The sequence below is a fragment of the Morus notabilis genome, unplaced genomic scaffold (genome assembly GCF_000414095.1).
Source record: "Morus notabilis unplaced genomic scaffold, ASM41409v2 Scaffold235, whole genome shotgun sequence".
Taxonomy (NCBI): domain Eukaryota; kingdom Viridiplantae; phylum Streptophyta; class Magnoliopsida; order Rosales; family Moraceae; genus Morus; species Morus notabilis.
In genome coordinates this window covers 265,724-278,339 of record NW_010360036.1, presented here as the reverse complement: position 1 = coordinate 278,339, position 12,616 = coordinate 265,724, and the positions used below count along the sequence as shown (strand labels likewise).

At 33.4% G+C, this 12,616-nt stretch overlaps 1 protein-coding gene across 2 annotated transcripts; it reads right to left on the bottom strand.

The window, feature by feature from the left end:
- On the bottom strand, window positions 1-5,437 carry LOC21401065. Of its 2 annotated transcripts, none has more exons than XM_010095768.2 (5): window positions 5,376-5,437; window positions 2,876-4,492; window positions 2,136-2,189; window positions 1,041-1,793; window positions 1-447 (listed from the first exon to the last, which is right to left on the bottom strand). In XM_010095768.2, the coding sequence occupies exons 2-5, from the start codon at window positions 4,482-4,484 to the stop codon at window positions 227-229; spliced, it is 2,637 nt and encodes an 878-aa protein (XP_010094070.1). In that variant the 5' UTR covers window positions 4,485-4,492; window positions 5,376-5,437; the 3' UTR covers window positions 1-226. The 2 variants fall into 2 exon arrangements, with proteins under 2 accessions (XP_010094070.1, XP_024019851.1); XM_024164083.1 differs by having other exon boundaries at window positions 2,876-4,497; window positions 5,376-5,431.
- Between the last annotated feature and the right edge of the window lie 7,179 nt (window positions 5,438-12,616).

Sequence of the window (12,616 nt, the reverse complement as noted above, 5' to 3'; positions counted from 1 at the left end):
TTTAATTCCAAAAAGGTTAGGTTTTACTAATCAAAATGAGTAGTTACGACTACTTCCGTACACTTTTTGAATCTATACAGTTGACAAATTTCTCCTATATCATTCATTGCAAGTTTCCTTTGAAATTCTATATCATCCCTCATCTATTCTTGACTATATTTTCAAAATCTAGATACCAAAATCAGGGTTCTATCCAGCAAAGAATGGTAAAGCATCAACGGGTACTTCAAGTTTCCCCGATGGCGCAAGCGATGCAAGTGGGATTCGTAGCTTCGCTTTGAGGCGTGATGCGTTCCAGGCAGGAGTCATGAAAGGTGTGGCCACAAGGGAGAACAGCAGTGGGTGGTGCCCTACTTGGTATGGAAACAGGGCCTTCTTCTGTGAATGAGAGATCCCTTTTGCATATGAAACAATTGTGCCCAAGTAGTCGAGGTTTCATCTCTGGATCTGTAAGAAGAAGCTCTCTTATTAGCTTTTACCAATGTTGCTAACAGTTTAATTGATTTTGAATGCAATAATCACCGTTAACATTTCTAGTCAAGTAACCCCAATAAATCAGAGTTCATATTTGTCAGGAAAATTTCTCTCTCAAAGCATAACAAGACCTGGCTAAAGGTGGTATAGCCATGGCATCAAATAAGCCCAAATGTATTTAGCAAGGAAAGTAGATGCATGAATGACATTGGACAGATATTTCATTCACGAGTCACCTCTAATCAGATGCTTTGAAAAATGAAAATCATATTAAGGATAATGTTTTTTTTTTCCTTTGAGCAAATATTAAGGATAATGTTCCCTTCAATAAAGTAGAAAAAAGTGAACTGAAGCAAAAGAGAATGTGACATGGCTATACAGGGGTCAGGTTAGCGTTTTCTTTTTCTTTTTTTTAATCAGAATTTTGAGCACATTATCAAACTTTCTAAAAACACAACAAAACATTATATAATATGTAGACATTCAAAAACCTTATGAAATGTAGATACACGTGTTAAAACTTAAAAGAATGAAAAAGGCTAAATATAAAGAAACTCCAAAAATACCTTCCCACTTTATATGGAACACTTCATTAGTCCGGGGAAATTGATGACGTATAGCATTAGTCGGGGGATGCCGTAGACGTGGAGTACCCCGGAGACGAGGTGGTCTTCCTCGAGCCCTCCGGGATCGGGGTTGGGGATGTGGAAGATTCCGGGGCTGAAGAGGTGAAGTGCTCCGGGGTTGGAAAGGGAAAGTTGGAGCAATCCCAGGCTGGAGAGGGAAAGTAGGAACATACTGAGGTTGGAATGGGGGAATTATAGCGCGAGACCCGGGATGAATCGGGACAGTTTGGACATGTCTGGGTGGGAGTGGGAAAGGTTGTGCTGGCAAAAGCTGCGGGGGGAATGCTGGAGCAATCACCATATGTGGTGGAAATGGAATGAACCGAAACTGGTGTGGCAACAAAGAGGCACCTGGCTGGGGCAGGATTGACGAGGCTACCTGAGGTATGAGGTGATGCATTTGAGCAGTCTGGTGTTGGGGTTGAAGTGATGTCCTATTAGCTTGGTGCGAGAGAGAAAGTGAAGTACGCGCTAAGCCTGCGGAAGAAGCAACCTCGGGTAAATTTCGTATTGGTGAATCACTCTGTGCTCGAGTTGAGATAGATAAATTGGTTGAAGGCGTTCTTATTCTTCTTCGTTGACTCTGAGCAGCAGCTTGAGAAGAGTCTGTTGGACTCCTTTTCAGAGCGGGCCCATACAAAATCTGACCGGCTTGAGGAATTCTATTGACACTTGTGATTGGAATTTGCTGACCTGAAATGAGGAAAGTCATCGTAATAAGTTTATGAATCTGAAGTTTGGTCAAATTATTGAGTTATAACAACTAGTTGTCACAGGTCCTAGAAGACTGAGAGGGACGTGTGACTTGAGGTTAACAAATCACCTGAACGCATGAGGCATCCAAATGCATTACAAAGCAATCCATTCAACTACATAGGATGACATGCCACTGGTCCAAATAGCAGCCAAAGCCAGTCTCTTCATTTCATGTTCATGTACTTTCTGATAAATTTATACATTACATTTTTGTCGAATAGAGTGGAATTTCTTACATTTCTTAATAGAAAATTGAATCCTTTTCCATGGAAGACATACCTCTTTTAGAAACTTGCGTAGCACCACCACCCTCGTTGGCTGCAAAAGGCTCCCCTGAGACGAGTTGTAAAATTTAGCACTGAAGCTTAAAATATATATATATATATATATATATATAAATTTACCTAAAGGCATTCAATAAAAAATTAACAATGAGAATTGGTGCCAAAAAAAAAAAAAAGAGTAAATGGAATTTGGCATATTTCATACTGAAACGAAAATAAAGATATATAATTCTGAAATGATATAAGCAGCGTAACTAAGTACACATAATAAACACTTAAAGATCTGGGATGAAATGGTATGTTTACTGCCAGTGCAAACTTTGATTACCAAAATGAGAAAAACTAATTTATCGAAAAATTTGTTTGGTACATGGTTAGCGTAATGTACGAACTCTTAAGTTGCATTGAACTCAATTTCTTAACCATAAACTGCTAGGCATTTATATGTATATATATTTTTGGAGTAAAATTGCATCCAAAACACAAAAACATAACACAATAATGCTGAATAGTTAATCTTTGGTGAGAAAAAGAGTATATGTTCTCATTAAGATAATCACAATGAAGTATAAAAGTTTTTGTCAAGAGATGACCGTATCTAGATATTAAAGAGAAAACAAGTACCAGTGTAAAGAAAAAAATCATCTTGAAAGAAAGTGAAAAATGAAACTATATTATACTTCAAATCATAACGGATAAAATACATAAAGCATGCAGGAAGGCATAACAACTGACCAAATTGATTCTGCAGGGAATTGCTTCTTGTCACTGTATTAAGAGGTAGGAACATGGAAGATTCAGAAGTCCTCCAACTCGAATCAGATGTTGCCCTGCTCCACGGAGAATCATGCACCACAACTTGATTCCTTCCCGGTATTGGTGACAGAATTGAGTTATCTTGAAAATCATTATTGGAAACACTACTTGCCAATTCCTCATCTTGGTTCCCTACAATTTGAAGGTCAATCCTGTTGCTCGACATAGGAAAGTGATGCCCCTCGTCATGTTGCAGTGTTTGTGCAACAAAACGTGAATTTGAAAGAAGCTCCGGAGTAACACCAAATCTAAACCTTTGATCATTGCTAGATGATGGTTGAGTGGAAGTCCTACTACTCAAACCAGGTGTTGATGGCAGCAAGCCAGTTGCCCTGCTCTGCCTGGAATTCGGTACCACTTGACTGCTTCCTGGAATTGGCGATATAGTTGAATAATCTTCACAATAATTATCAGAATCGATACCCGCAAATCCTGCATCATGGCTACCTACAATTCCAGGAGTAACACTGTCGCTTGGTATAAAAAAGTGATGCCTCTCATCATGTTGTGGCGTTTGTGCAATAGAATTTGAGTTAGAAAGAAGCTCTGCATTGCCATCAGACAGAACATGTTGAGTACTGTTAGGGAACGTCCAATTATCCACATGTTGTTGTCTCCAGGAAAAACAATCCCTGTTATTTCGAAAAACAGAAAAATCACCAGCCATATCAATACTTGGATTTGAAAAATTTACGGCACTTTGAGCATCGAAAGTGTTTGATCTAGGGAATGCTGCCATCTGATTATTATCGCTGGTGATATCTCTTCCTGAAATACTACATCGAGATAAAGCCTCTTCAGGATCCTCAATTCCGAGTCTCAAAAGAATCCCATCACGTTTCTGTGGAGAAAGGGATTGAACTGCACTGGGCATTAAGTTGTTGCTCATTTCAATTTCTTCACCATCTAAGGCAGAGTCTGAAAAAAGCGTTTGACCTCCATAATTGAAAAAACTCCCGACTGTTTGAGGAAAGCGATGATTACCAATAGTCACTTCTCGTTGTTCGATCCTCCGTGAGCTTGAAGCTGAATTATCATTCACAAATTGATTGCTAGTAGATGGATTCTGAAAAATGTTGGCATAATAGGCAGGATTTATCACATTATCAGTAGCCACTGGACTATTAGTAGCGTGAAAACTATGATCCGTAGTTATGTTCCCTTCCTGACGTGTAGAGTTTGAATATGGCCCGAGTTGGAGTTGGATGCCTTTCGCGCGAAAATACTCCTGCACAGACCTGGTATTCTGAGGTGTTTGGGAATGAGAGGTATTGCCCATTATTTCAAAACCGGTTGACGGATTTCCCTCAGAGTATGATTTAGGCGTTGCTTGCATGCTCCCAAAAGCAAAAGGGGACAAAGGCCTCGTTGTGCTTGGGTTCCGCATATTATTAGCTCCAGCGGCATTGAAACAGCCAGTAGAGTTAGCAGGTTCACTCCTTAAAATAGGAAATCCATGGTCATGGCGCTGCAGGGCAGAAGTAGAGCTGGGGGGCTCTTGCTTATCCTTCCTGCCATCATTTGCCATTTTATGGTCTGCTCTGAACAGAAATCACCGACAAAGAGCTCCAGTGAATATCACTATGCTAAACATTACGAGAATTAATGCAAAATGGAATAAAGCAGCGGATAGATAGAGAGTGAACTTCAAGTATTATTCACCATATGGAAGATAGGCAAATAAAACTTGTAAATAGTAAATATTCCTTAGTCTCCAACATTAAAGATCATTCTTGGTTAAAAAAAGAAAAGTTATGCCTATCATGGCCTATATATAGTTCAGAGTGTATTAACATTTTTATGGGATTATAACCCAGATAGACTTATTAACAAAAAAAAAAAAAAAAAAAACCAGATATACTGCAATTCAAATACTAGCAGCACATTTTTGGGATATCCAACCATAAAAGAAAACTAAAGAAGAAACCACTTTAATCACCACAAACCTAAAGCCCCAACCAAAAATCCGAAAACCCACAAAGAAAGAAATATAAAGACTCAAAAAATTTGTATCACCAATTCACACACGAAACCAAACCCCCCGCCCCCCCCAATTATTAAAGCAGAAATTGTCCTTAACTATTCAATAGGAAAATGATCAAACACCTAGCTACGTTGAATCAGACAAAAAACCCAATTCAAGAATTAAAAAACACAAAGAATTCCAAAGCCCGGGGAAATAATCAAGGAAATTTAAACCAATAACCGAAGAACATTGAATGATGATCCAAACAAGAAACAAAATGCATTTAAATCAAAGAACAAAATATGATCAAGAAGTAAGAAACCAAGAAACCCACAATCGAAGCATGAATTTGCGCAAGATATTGGAAATCGATCAAAGCAAATATAAGAACGTAATCAAAAGTAGGAAATTAAACTAAGAAGAAAAAGGAAAACGAAACTTGAAGGCTCTTACCAGTTTACGACCAGTGACAAATGCATAGAGGAGAGAGAGAGAGAGAGACAAATGCATAGAGGAGAGAGAGAGAGAGAGTTTTTGGCGCTTTTAGGGCCTGAGACATATTTTAAAGGGTTCGGTGTGGGGCCACATGGCTTGGTGCAGGTGCCAGGTGTCGTCACACTGTTGAATCTTCGGTGTAAGAGATCCACGCTGACGTGTAATTTTTCGTCCAAGAAATATGTTTACGCATTTTTTCTTTTATTTTTTTCCCTTTAAAATTCTTTTCCATAAAAAGAAAAAAAATCTGTTCATGAGCCTTTTTAGTTTGATTATATTTTGAGTATAAAAATAAGGATAATTTTTTTTTTCAATAACTGAGGTAGGATCAATTTGAAACTATGTTTGATTGTTTCCCAAAGAGATTATTTATATAGGACTCGTTTATTGATTCGAATTTTTAATTTAAAATAATATGTGATTTTATGTAAGAACTTTTTACTGTAATAAAAAAAAGTTAAATGTGATTTTTTATGAGAGTTTTTAATTATAAAAAAATTAAAATTAAAAATTTAAATCGGTAAAATAAACGAGACCATAGATTATTTTGAGCATAACAAAGTGAAACTATATTTTTTTATGTTTTTGAAAATATACGGCGAGTGCAAGTACTAAAAATAAAAACAAAAATAGAAAAATACCATAAGAAAATATAAAAATATTTACCTTATTTTTTTGTTGAATTGGAAAGAATGGTCTTTTAGTGCCCGTTTAGTTTACTGATTCGAGTTTTTAATTCAAATTAAAATGAGACTTTATGTAAGTTTTTTACTGTAGTAAAAAAATTAAATGTGATTGTTTATGATAATTTTTTAATATAATAAAACTCAAATTTTAAATTTAAATCGGTGAAATAAATATGACTTTAGCTTAATTAGTGGATTGTTGTGGATTCTAACTAGGCTCCACGTATACATATTTGGAAAAAGGCCGATTAGTTTTATTTTTCTCCTCTAAAAAAGCAACAATAACTGAAAAATGAAAAAGGATTTGAAAGACATTTTCAAATACACACAATCAACTCCAAAATACACAAAACTCAAAAGTAAATGCCCCAAAGTATATCATAAATCATAAAACTGAAAAAGCATAGATTGCAAATTGAAAATGAGCCTCCAGCTTCTTCCCTTTTTTTCGTGAAAAAGAAAGTGAAGAGTGAAGAAAGTTAGAAATAAGGAAACGGAGAGGAAGTTTTCAAAACAACACGATTCTATCAAAGAAAAATCACCCACCACATATATTCATAATATACATGCTCAGAAACAAAATATTAGATCAATTTTGGGGACTTTGAAAAATGGGTTTCAATACCCTTAAAGAAATCCGAATATGCACGGCCTCAAAACTCAAATTGGAGGCTCTGATACCAATTGTTAAAATTAAATATTAAACAAATTGAGAATTGAAGCATGTACAAGTGGTAGCATTGGTGGGCCGTTGGAAAGTTATTGGAAATCGCCGGAGCCGAGGGTTCAATAAACTCTCCTCCTTCTCTCCCTCACACTATTCCAAGCACACCACAAAATGGCCACACCCCAAAACATATAGCAACAACATTTCTTATTTTGGACTCACACTTTAATTGCCCTGTAGTACTTATTTTAATTGTATTGAGAGGTTATTTGATCTAATGGGGCTCATTAAAACATTTATGAGAGAAGGAGTCTATAAGTCTCAAGCTAGTCATCATACCGAGTGTCCATCCTATTATAGACTAATATTTAACATACATACATACCTAAATTTACATTAAAAAAATTGTCTAAAAGATACTTTAATAACAAATTAAAGTGAATTATTATGATTATAGAAGTCCACATAAAAATAATCCAACAAAGAATAATACCAAATAAATAAAAATTGAGTTAGACTTGTAATTTGAAATGTTTTTAATTTTGAAATTGATCCTGATGGCTAATTTCTATAAATTAATATCGATAATAAATTGATCGCATGCATCATCCACCTTTGATTTAAAGATGAAGATGTGATAAATTTGACAAACTACAAACAAAAGGAATATACAGGATGATATATAGAAGGAAAATAGAAAATGGGCCACCTTAGGCTGCAAGTGAATGAATAAAGATAGGCCAGATAAACCAATTAAGCTCTAGTATTGATCAAACTATTTAACTAACTTTTAAAACCATTCAAATTCTTAACACGTCAAGTAAGAAAATAAGAAATTCCCTCAAAAGCAAATTTAAGAAATTACGGGTGCGTTTAGAACTCGTTCCAAAATAATTTTATTTTTTATATGAAAATAGAAATGAAAACGTTTTCAATCTCAGACAAAAATTATTTTTAAAAATGCGTTTAATAGTCTTATCAAGAGATTATTTTCAGTATAAAAAAATTTATTAAATCCATTAATGTCTCTCTCTCCTCGAGAGAGGAGAAAACATAAACAAAAAATGAAAAAAGACTAAAAGTCATTTTTCATTTCTCTCTCATTTTACACTAAACAAAAAAATTGTTTTCATTGTGCCGAACGCCATTTCTCTCCCATTTTCATTGTTTCTTTATCAAAAAATGTGAAAAATAAAAATAAAAACAACTCCAAACACATCTTGCATTTAAAAAAAATTTAAGAAATTAAAAATGGTATATCGATATTCATCACATTAGCTATGGAACACTTTTGTAATCGCACAATATAATTAATAATGGAATGCTTAAGATGTAGGTACATGTATAGGCATTATGAATATTACTACTAGACTGTGTGCATACTATTTTTTAACTTTTTTAGGGTAGACAATTCAAGGAAGAAAAATATAACATGCAATATATGCTACTTGGCATCTCACTACCTGCTATGTAATTATAATATTTTATTATAATAATAATTGTACCACACTACATAAAAAATGGTGTTAATTAAGCAACATGTATAAGAGAAGTGAAAATAATATTTACTATAATTAAGATTAGGTGAAAATAATATTTATTATAAGACAGGCTGTGTTTTATAAACAAAGAGAGAAGAGGGAGGGAAAAATAAGAAGAAAAAGAAGAATGAGGCCAAAAAAGAAGCAAAATGCCTCATCCAACTTTACAAAGGCCTTCATTTACACATACCAATTAAAAAATAAACAACAAATAATACAAAGAAAGCAGAAGCTTTTCATTGTATGTAAATATTGATCCAACTGATTCAGACCAATATAACAATAAAAAGCGTTTTCTCCGGCATTTAACGAGGAAATTAAGAATGCATAAAACTTTTATCTGAGTATTTTTGGTGTTGATAAGACCTCGTTTATTTCACCAATTCAAGTTTAGAATTCGAGTTTTGCTATAGTAAAAAACTCTCTGAAACAGTCGCATCTAACTTTTTTGTTACACTAAAAAAATTTAACATAAAATCACATCTCAACTCAAATTAAAAATTTGAATCAGCGATCTAGAGTGGAAAGAAGTAGATACTAAACGCTTCACTTCAAAATCAAAAAGTTCAAAGAATTCCAGAGTGGAAAGAAGTAGATACTAGACGCTTCATTCTCTGTACTTTTTTGAGATGCCAGAAAACTATGATCATTGATCCTAAAATTGTAGAAGATTGTTTTCACAAATGCTTGCTGTCATGTACACTTCCAAATCCAACTCCACCCTAATACATTAATTTCTTTTTTGACATTAAATCCTGCCTTTGTAAGTGTTTTGAGAGTCTTATATATGGTGGCGTAAAAAAAAGAAAAAAGAAAAAGACCGTAAGATAATGTATAGTTCTCGACCATCAGATCTTTTGTATTATGTCAAAATCATACTAAAATTAAAAAGTATGTACATTTAACGTAATTTGATGAAGATTGACAATAGAAAATGCCTACTACCCAGTATGTTGTTCTTTCCTCTTGCTACCACAGATTTAAGTGATTTTTTGTTAATGATATTATTGTTGGATTAATATAGCTTTAAGGTCCTAAATTAAACACATCAACGTACAAATAGAGGCACAAGTCAGATGAGTACCATTAATTAACGACAAAGCGATAAATTGTACAGGAGTGTTTAAACAAAAAATAATGGTTTATTGAACTTATTAGAAAAAGTATATAGATATATATATATATATATATATGTGTGTGTGTGTGTGTGTGTGTGTGTGTGTTATTTTCATGTACAAATTGAAAAATCCTTATCATTCCCTTTTAATGTAATCTTAAAATGCAGAAGATTAATATTAAGTAATTTATTTGTGTCGTGATCTAGAAGTAGTGATGCCTGCGGCTCTTTCATTTTAGTGTCGTTTTGTAAGTTAAGAGTCTGTTTAATTTGTTAATTTGAGTTAAAATGTGACTTTATGTAAGAACTTTTTACTATAATAAAAAAGTTAGATATAACTGTTTTTGAGAATTTTTTACTGTAACAAATTTAAATTTTAAATTTAAATCGATAAAATAAACAGGGCATTAATAATCAGGTGGGAAGCCAAAAAAAACCATGTCCATTCACGTTGGAGCTCGTGTAGTTTTGGCATTACGTTTTCTTTTAAGTTTCTGTCGTTTTCCGCAGTGGACTTCTCTGTGGTTAATCGCATCGTTTCTTATTAGCCCTATCGTTTTGTCGTTTGTCGTTTGTGGTTTGATTCCTGATTAACTACTTTCTGATACACTAATTCATACAAAATATGTTGGATATCCTCTCTACAAAACAAACGCGGTCTTGTTGATCAGGAAAAAAAAAAAAAAAAAACGTCGTCTTGCACGTGACATGTATAATTACATATTTTGGGAGTTATAAATAAGAATGTATCCAGATTTGAAGTTTTGATTTTTTTTTTTTTTAATAATCCAAATCAGAATTACTCCTGAGATCAAAATACATACGCCTCCAGTTCGTGCAGACAGATGTAGTTTTTACGTCACAATGTGGATTTTCAATTGCTTATGGATTTGAATAACAATAACAATATAAAAATTACTTCATGTCATGTCTAACCGAAATGTGGGAACACACTTGTGCTTCATTTGTTTTGGGGTTTTTTTTTTTTTTTTTTTTTTTTTTTTTTTTTTTTTAAATACGGAGATTGTCTATTGTATTTTTCTAATAACAAAATCTCATATGTAGTTAACTCAAAATTCAGCACGTATCATGAACCGTGTGTTTGATTTATGGACAACACTTTATTAAGTATTGACAAAACCAAATTTTAAAAAATAAAATAAAATAAAATAAAAGGCGATCAATTATCAATGGGGGAAACCGCGATTTCTTTTATTGAATCGCAACAATATAATTTTACAGGACTAATTAATTAATTAATTAAATACGAAGAGCTCTTTCTAAAAATGACTTAATAAAAAAGATTTCTCAGTGAAATAATTTTCAAAAAAATTAATTTGCAAAATGACTTGAGAACCATCTTATTCTTATGCACACTTTTTACACTACACAACCAAGTAGTCGTTCAATGTAAAGAAGGTAGATTAAAAAAAAAATGTAAATAAGGTAATTTTATTAATTTCACTTTGTTGGATAGTCATCTTAATCAAATATGCATATTTTGTCTAATTAGAAAAGAAAAAAAAAAGATAATCTCATCATGTTTGAGGACACGTGGTAGACTAAGGCCTTGTTCACTTCGCGGATTCGAGTTTTCAATTCTAGTTGAGATGTGACATTTTCTGAGAGTTTTTCGCTGTAGCAGAAAAAGTTAGATGTGATATTTTCTAAGAGCTTTTTATTGTAGAAACTTAAAACTGAAAACTCAAATAGGTGAAATGAACGAAGCCTAATACATTTGGATTAAAAACATGGGAGAATTTCGGTATTATCACAAATAAAATCATGACGTATATACTCCATTGGAAAATTAATCTAATCAGTATAAGGATTAAAAGTCGCTTATAATCTGCCAAATTCGTGCAGACAGATATAACTCTAGATCTCAATGCTCACTTGCTTATTGATTCGAATAAAAGGACGTATTGTGGTAACACTTTTATCCACAGAAGAGTCAAAGTTTTACACCATATTTTCTTCTAATTTGTAAGTAGTTTACGATTTTAACTTGGCATAAACTAAAAGCCACATTAATTAAGATTGCAATTTGTGACGTCTTTCGGTGCAGGAGTCAATACTACCTTCTATTTTCTAATTCATTTCGTTATGATCACGTCCTTCTTTAATATATATATATATATATATATATATATATATATGTATTGTATACTGATACTCCTAACGTAAGAAGATCAACGAGAATGGAGAAGAGATTGATGAGAAGTTCTATGATATTTGTATTATTGGTTATAATAACCATATTGTTATTATCAATTATAGAGTTTTCTCAAGCAGAAGAAGGCTTTTTTTCATCATCATAAAAGCGTGATTCTACAACAACAATTGCATGTTGCAAGTGACGGTAGATGGTTCAAACTTGATCTCGAATGTTATGCAAAATGGGCCAAGCGTTGTGGGAAGGCAAGAAATGTGGAGAAGTTGGACGGCTGTCTGCGCAGGTGCCTAGAAAGATGCAGCCAAAGCCATCCTGCAAACGACATCAACTACATTCCATGAATGAGGTCGTTTCGTTTCGCCGTCTCTCCTCCGAGTAAAATAAATTTCAGATCAGTTTGAGCATACATGTTTGAATTTGTTGTTTTCGAAGATATTTAGGAGGAATACGAAAATGGGATAAAGTACAAGGAAAGAAGAAACCTTTGTAGCAGATATGGAAGAACAATTGTGTGTTTTCACTTTGTTTATTCATTTTTAGCTTGAATACAGCTTTATTATTCTATATTGCCAGCCAAACTACTTGGAATTACCGACAACATAAAGGAAAAGAACAAAAAAAAAAAAAAAAAATTATAGTATATACATATGATACATATTTATGCGTATGTATGTATGTTTGTGTATATGCTCTCCGGTATAAGAGTAGAAACTCAAATACCCTCCTTTTAGGAAGGTTTGGATTGTCTTGAGCGTTTATGAACTATCATAGAAAGCATTTTGTTTCAAGCCAAAACACAACTCCAATTAATACACTAAATTTCATAGATTTTATACTAATCCAACATTAATGCACGATCAGGCAAATTGCAACGTTACGGTTAGACTTTAGGGTTGAATAGGAAAAACAAAAAACAAAAATAAATGCTATATATTTTCAATATGAACAACAACCTTTATTTAAAAAAAAAAATCAAAGTTCTATATTTGACAAGTAACCACCGATGGAAACA

Excerpts from the sequence above, each read along its gene's own strand:
- LOC21401065 (XM_010095768.2), bottom strand. The coding sequence starts at position 4,484 with ATGGCAAATGATGGCAGGAAGGATAAGCAAGAGCCCCCCAGCTCTACT. Across the intron at positions 1,794-2,135 it reads TACGCAAGTTTCTAAAAGAG|GTCAGCAAATTCCAATCACA; the intron begins GTATGTCTTCCA and ends TCCTCATTTCAG. Across the intron at positions 448-1,040 it reads GTTCCATATAAAGTGGGAAG|ATCCAGAGATGAAACCTCGA; the intron begins GTATTTTTGGAG and ends TTCTTCTTACAG.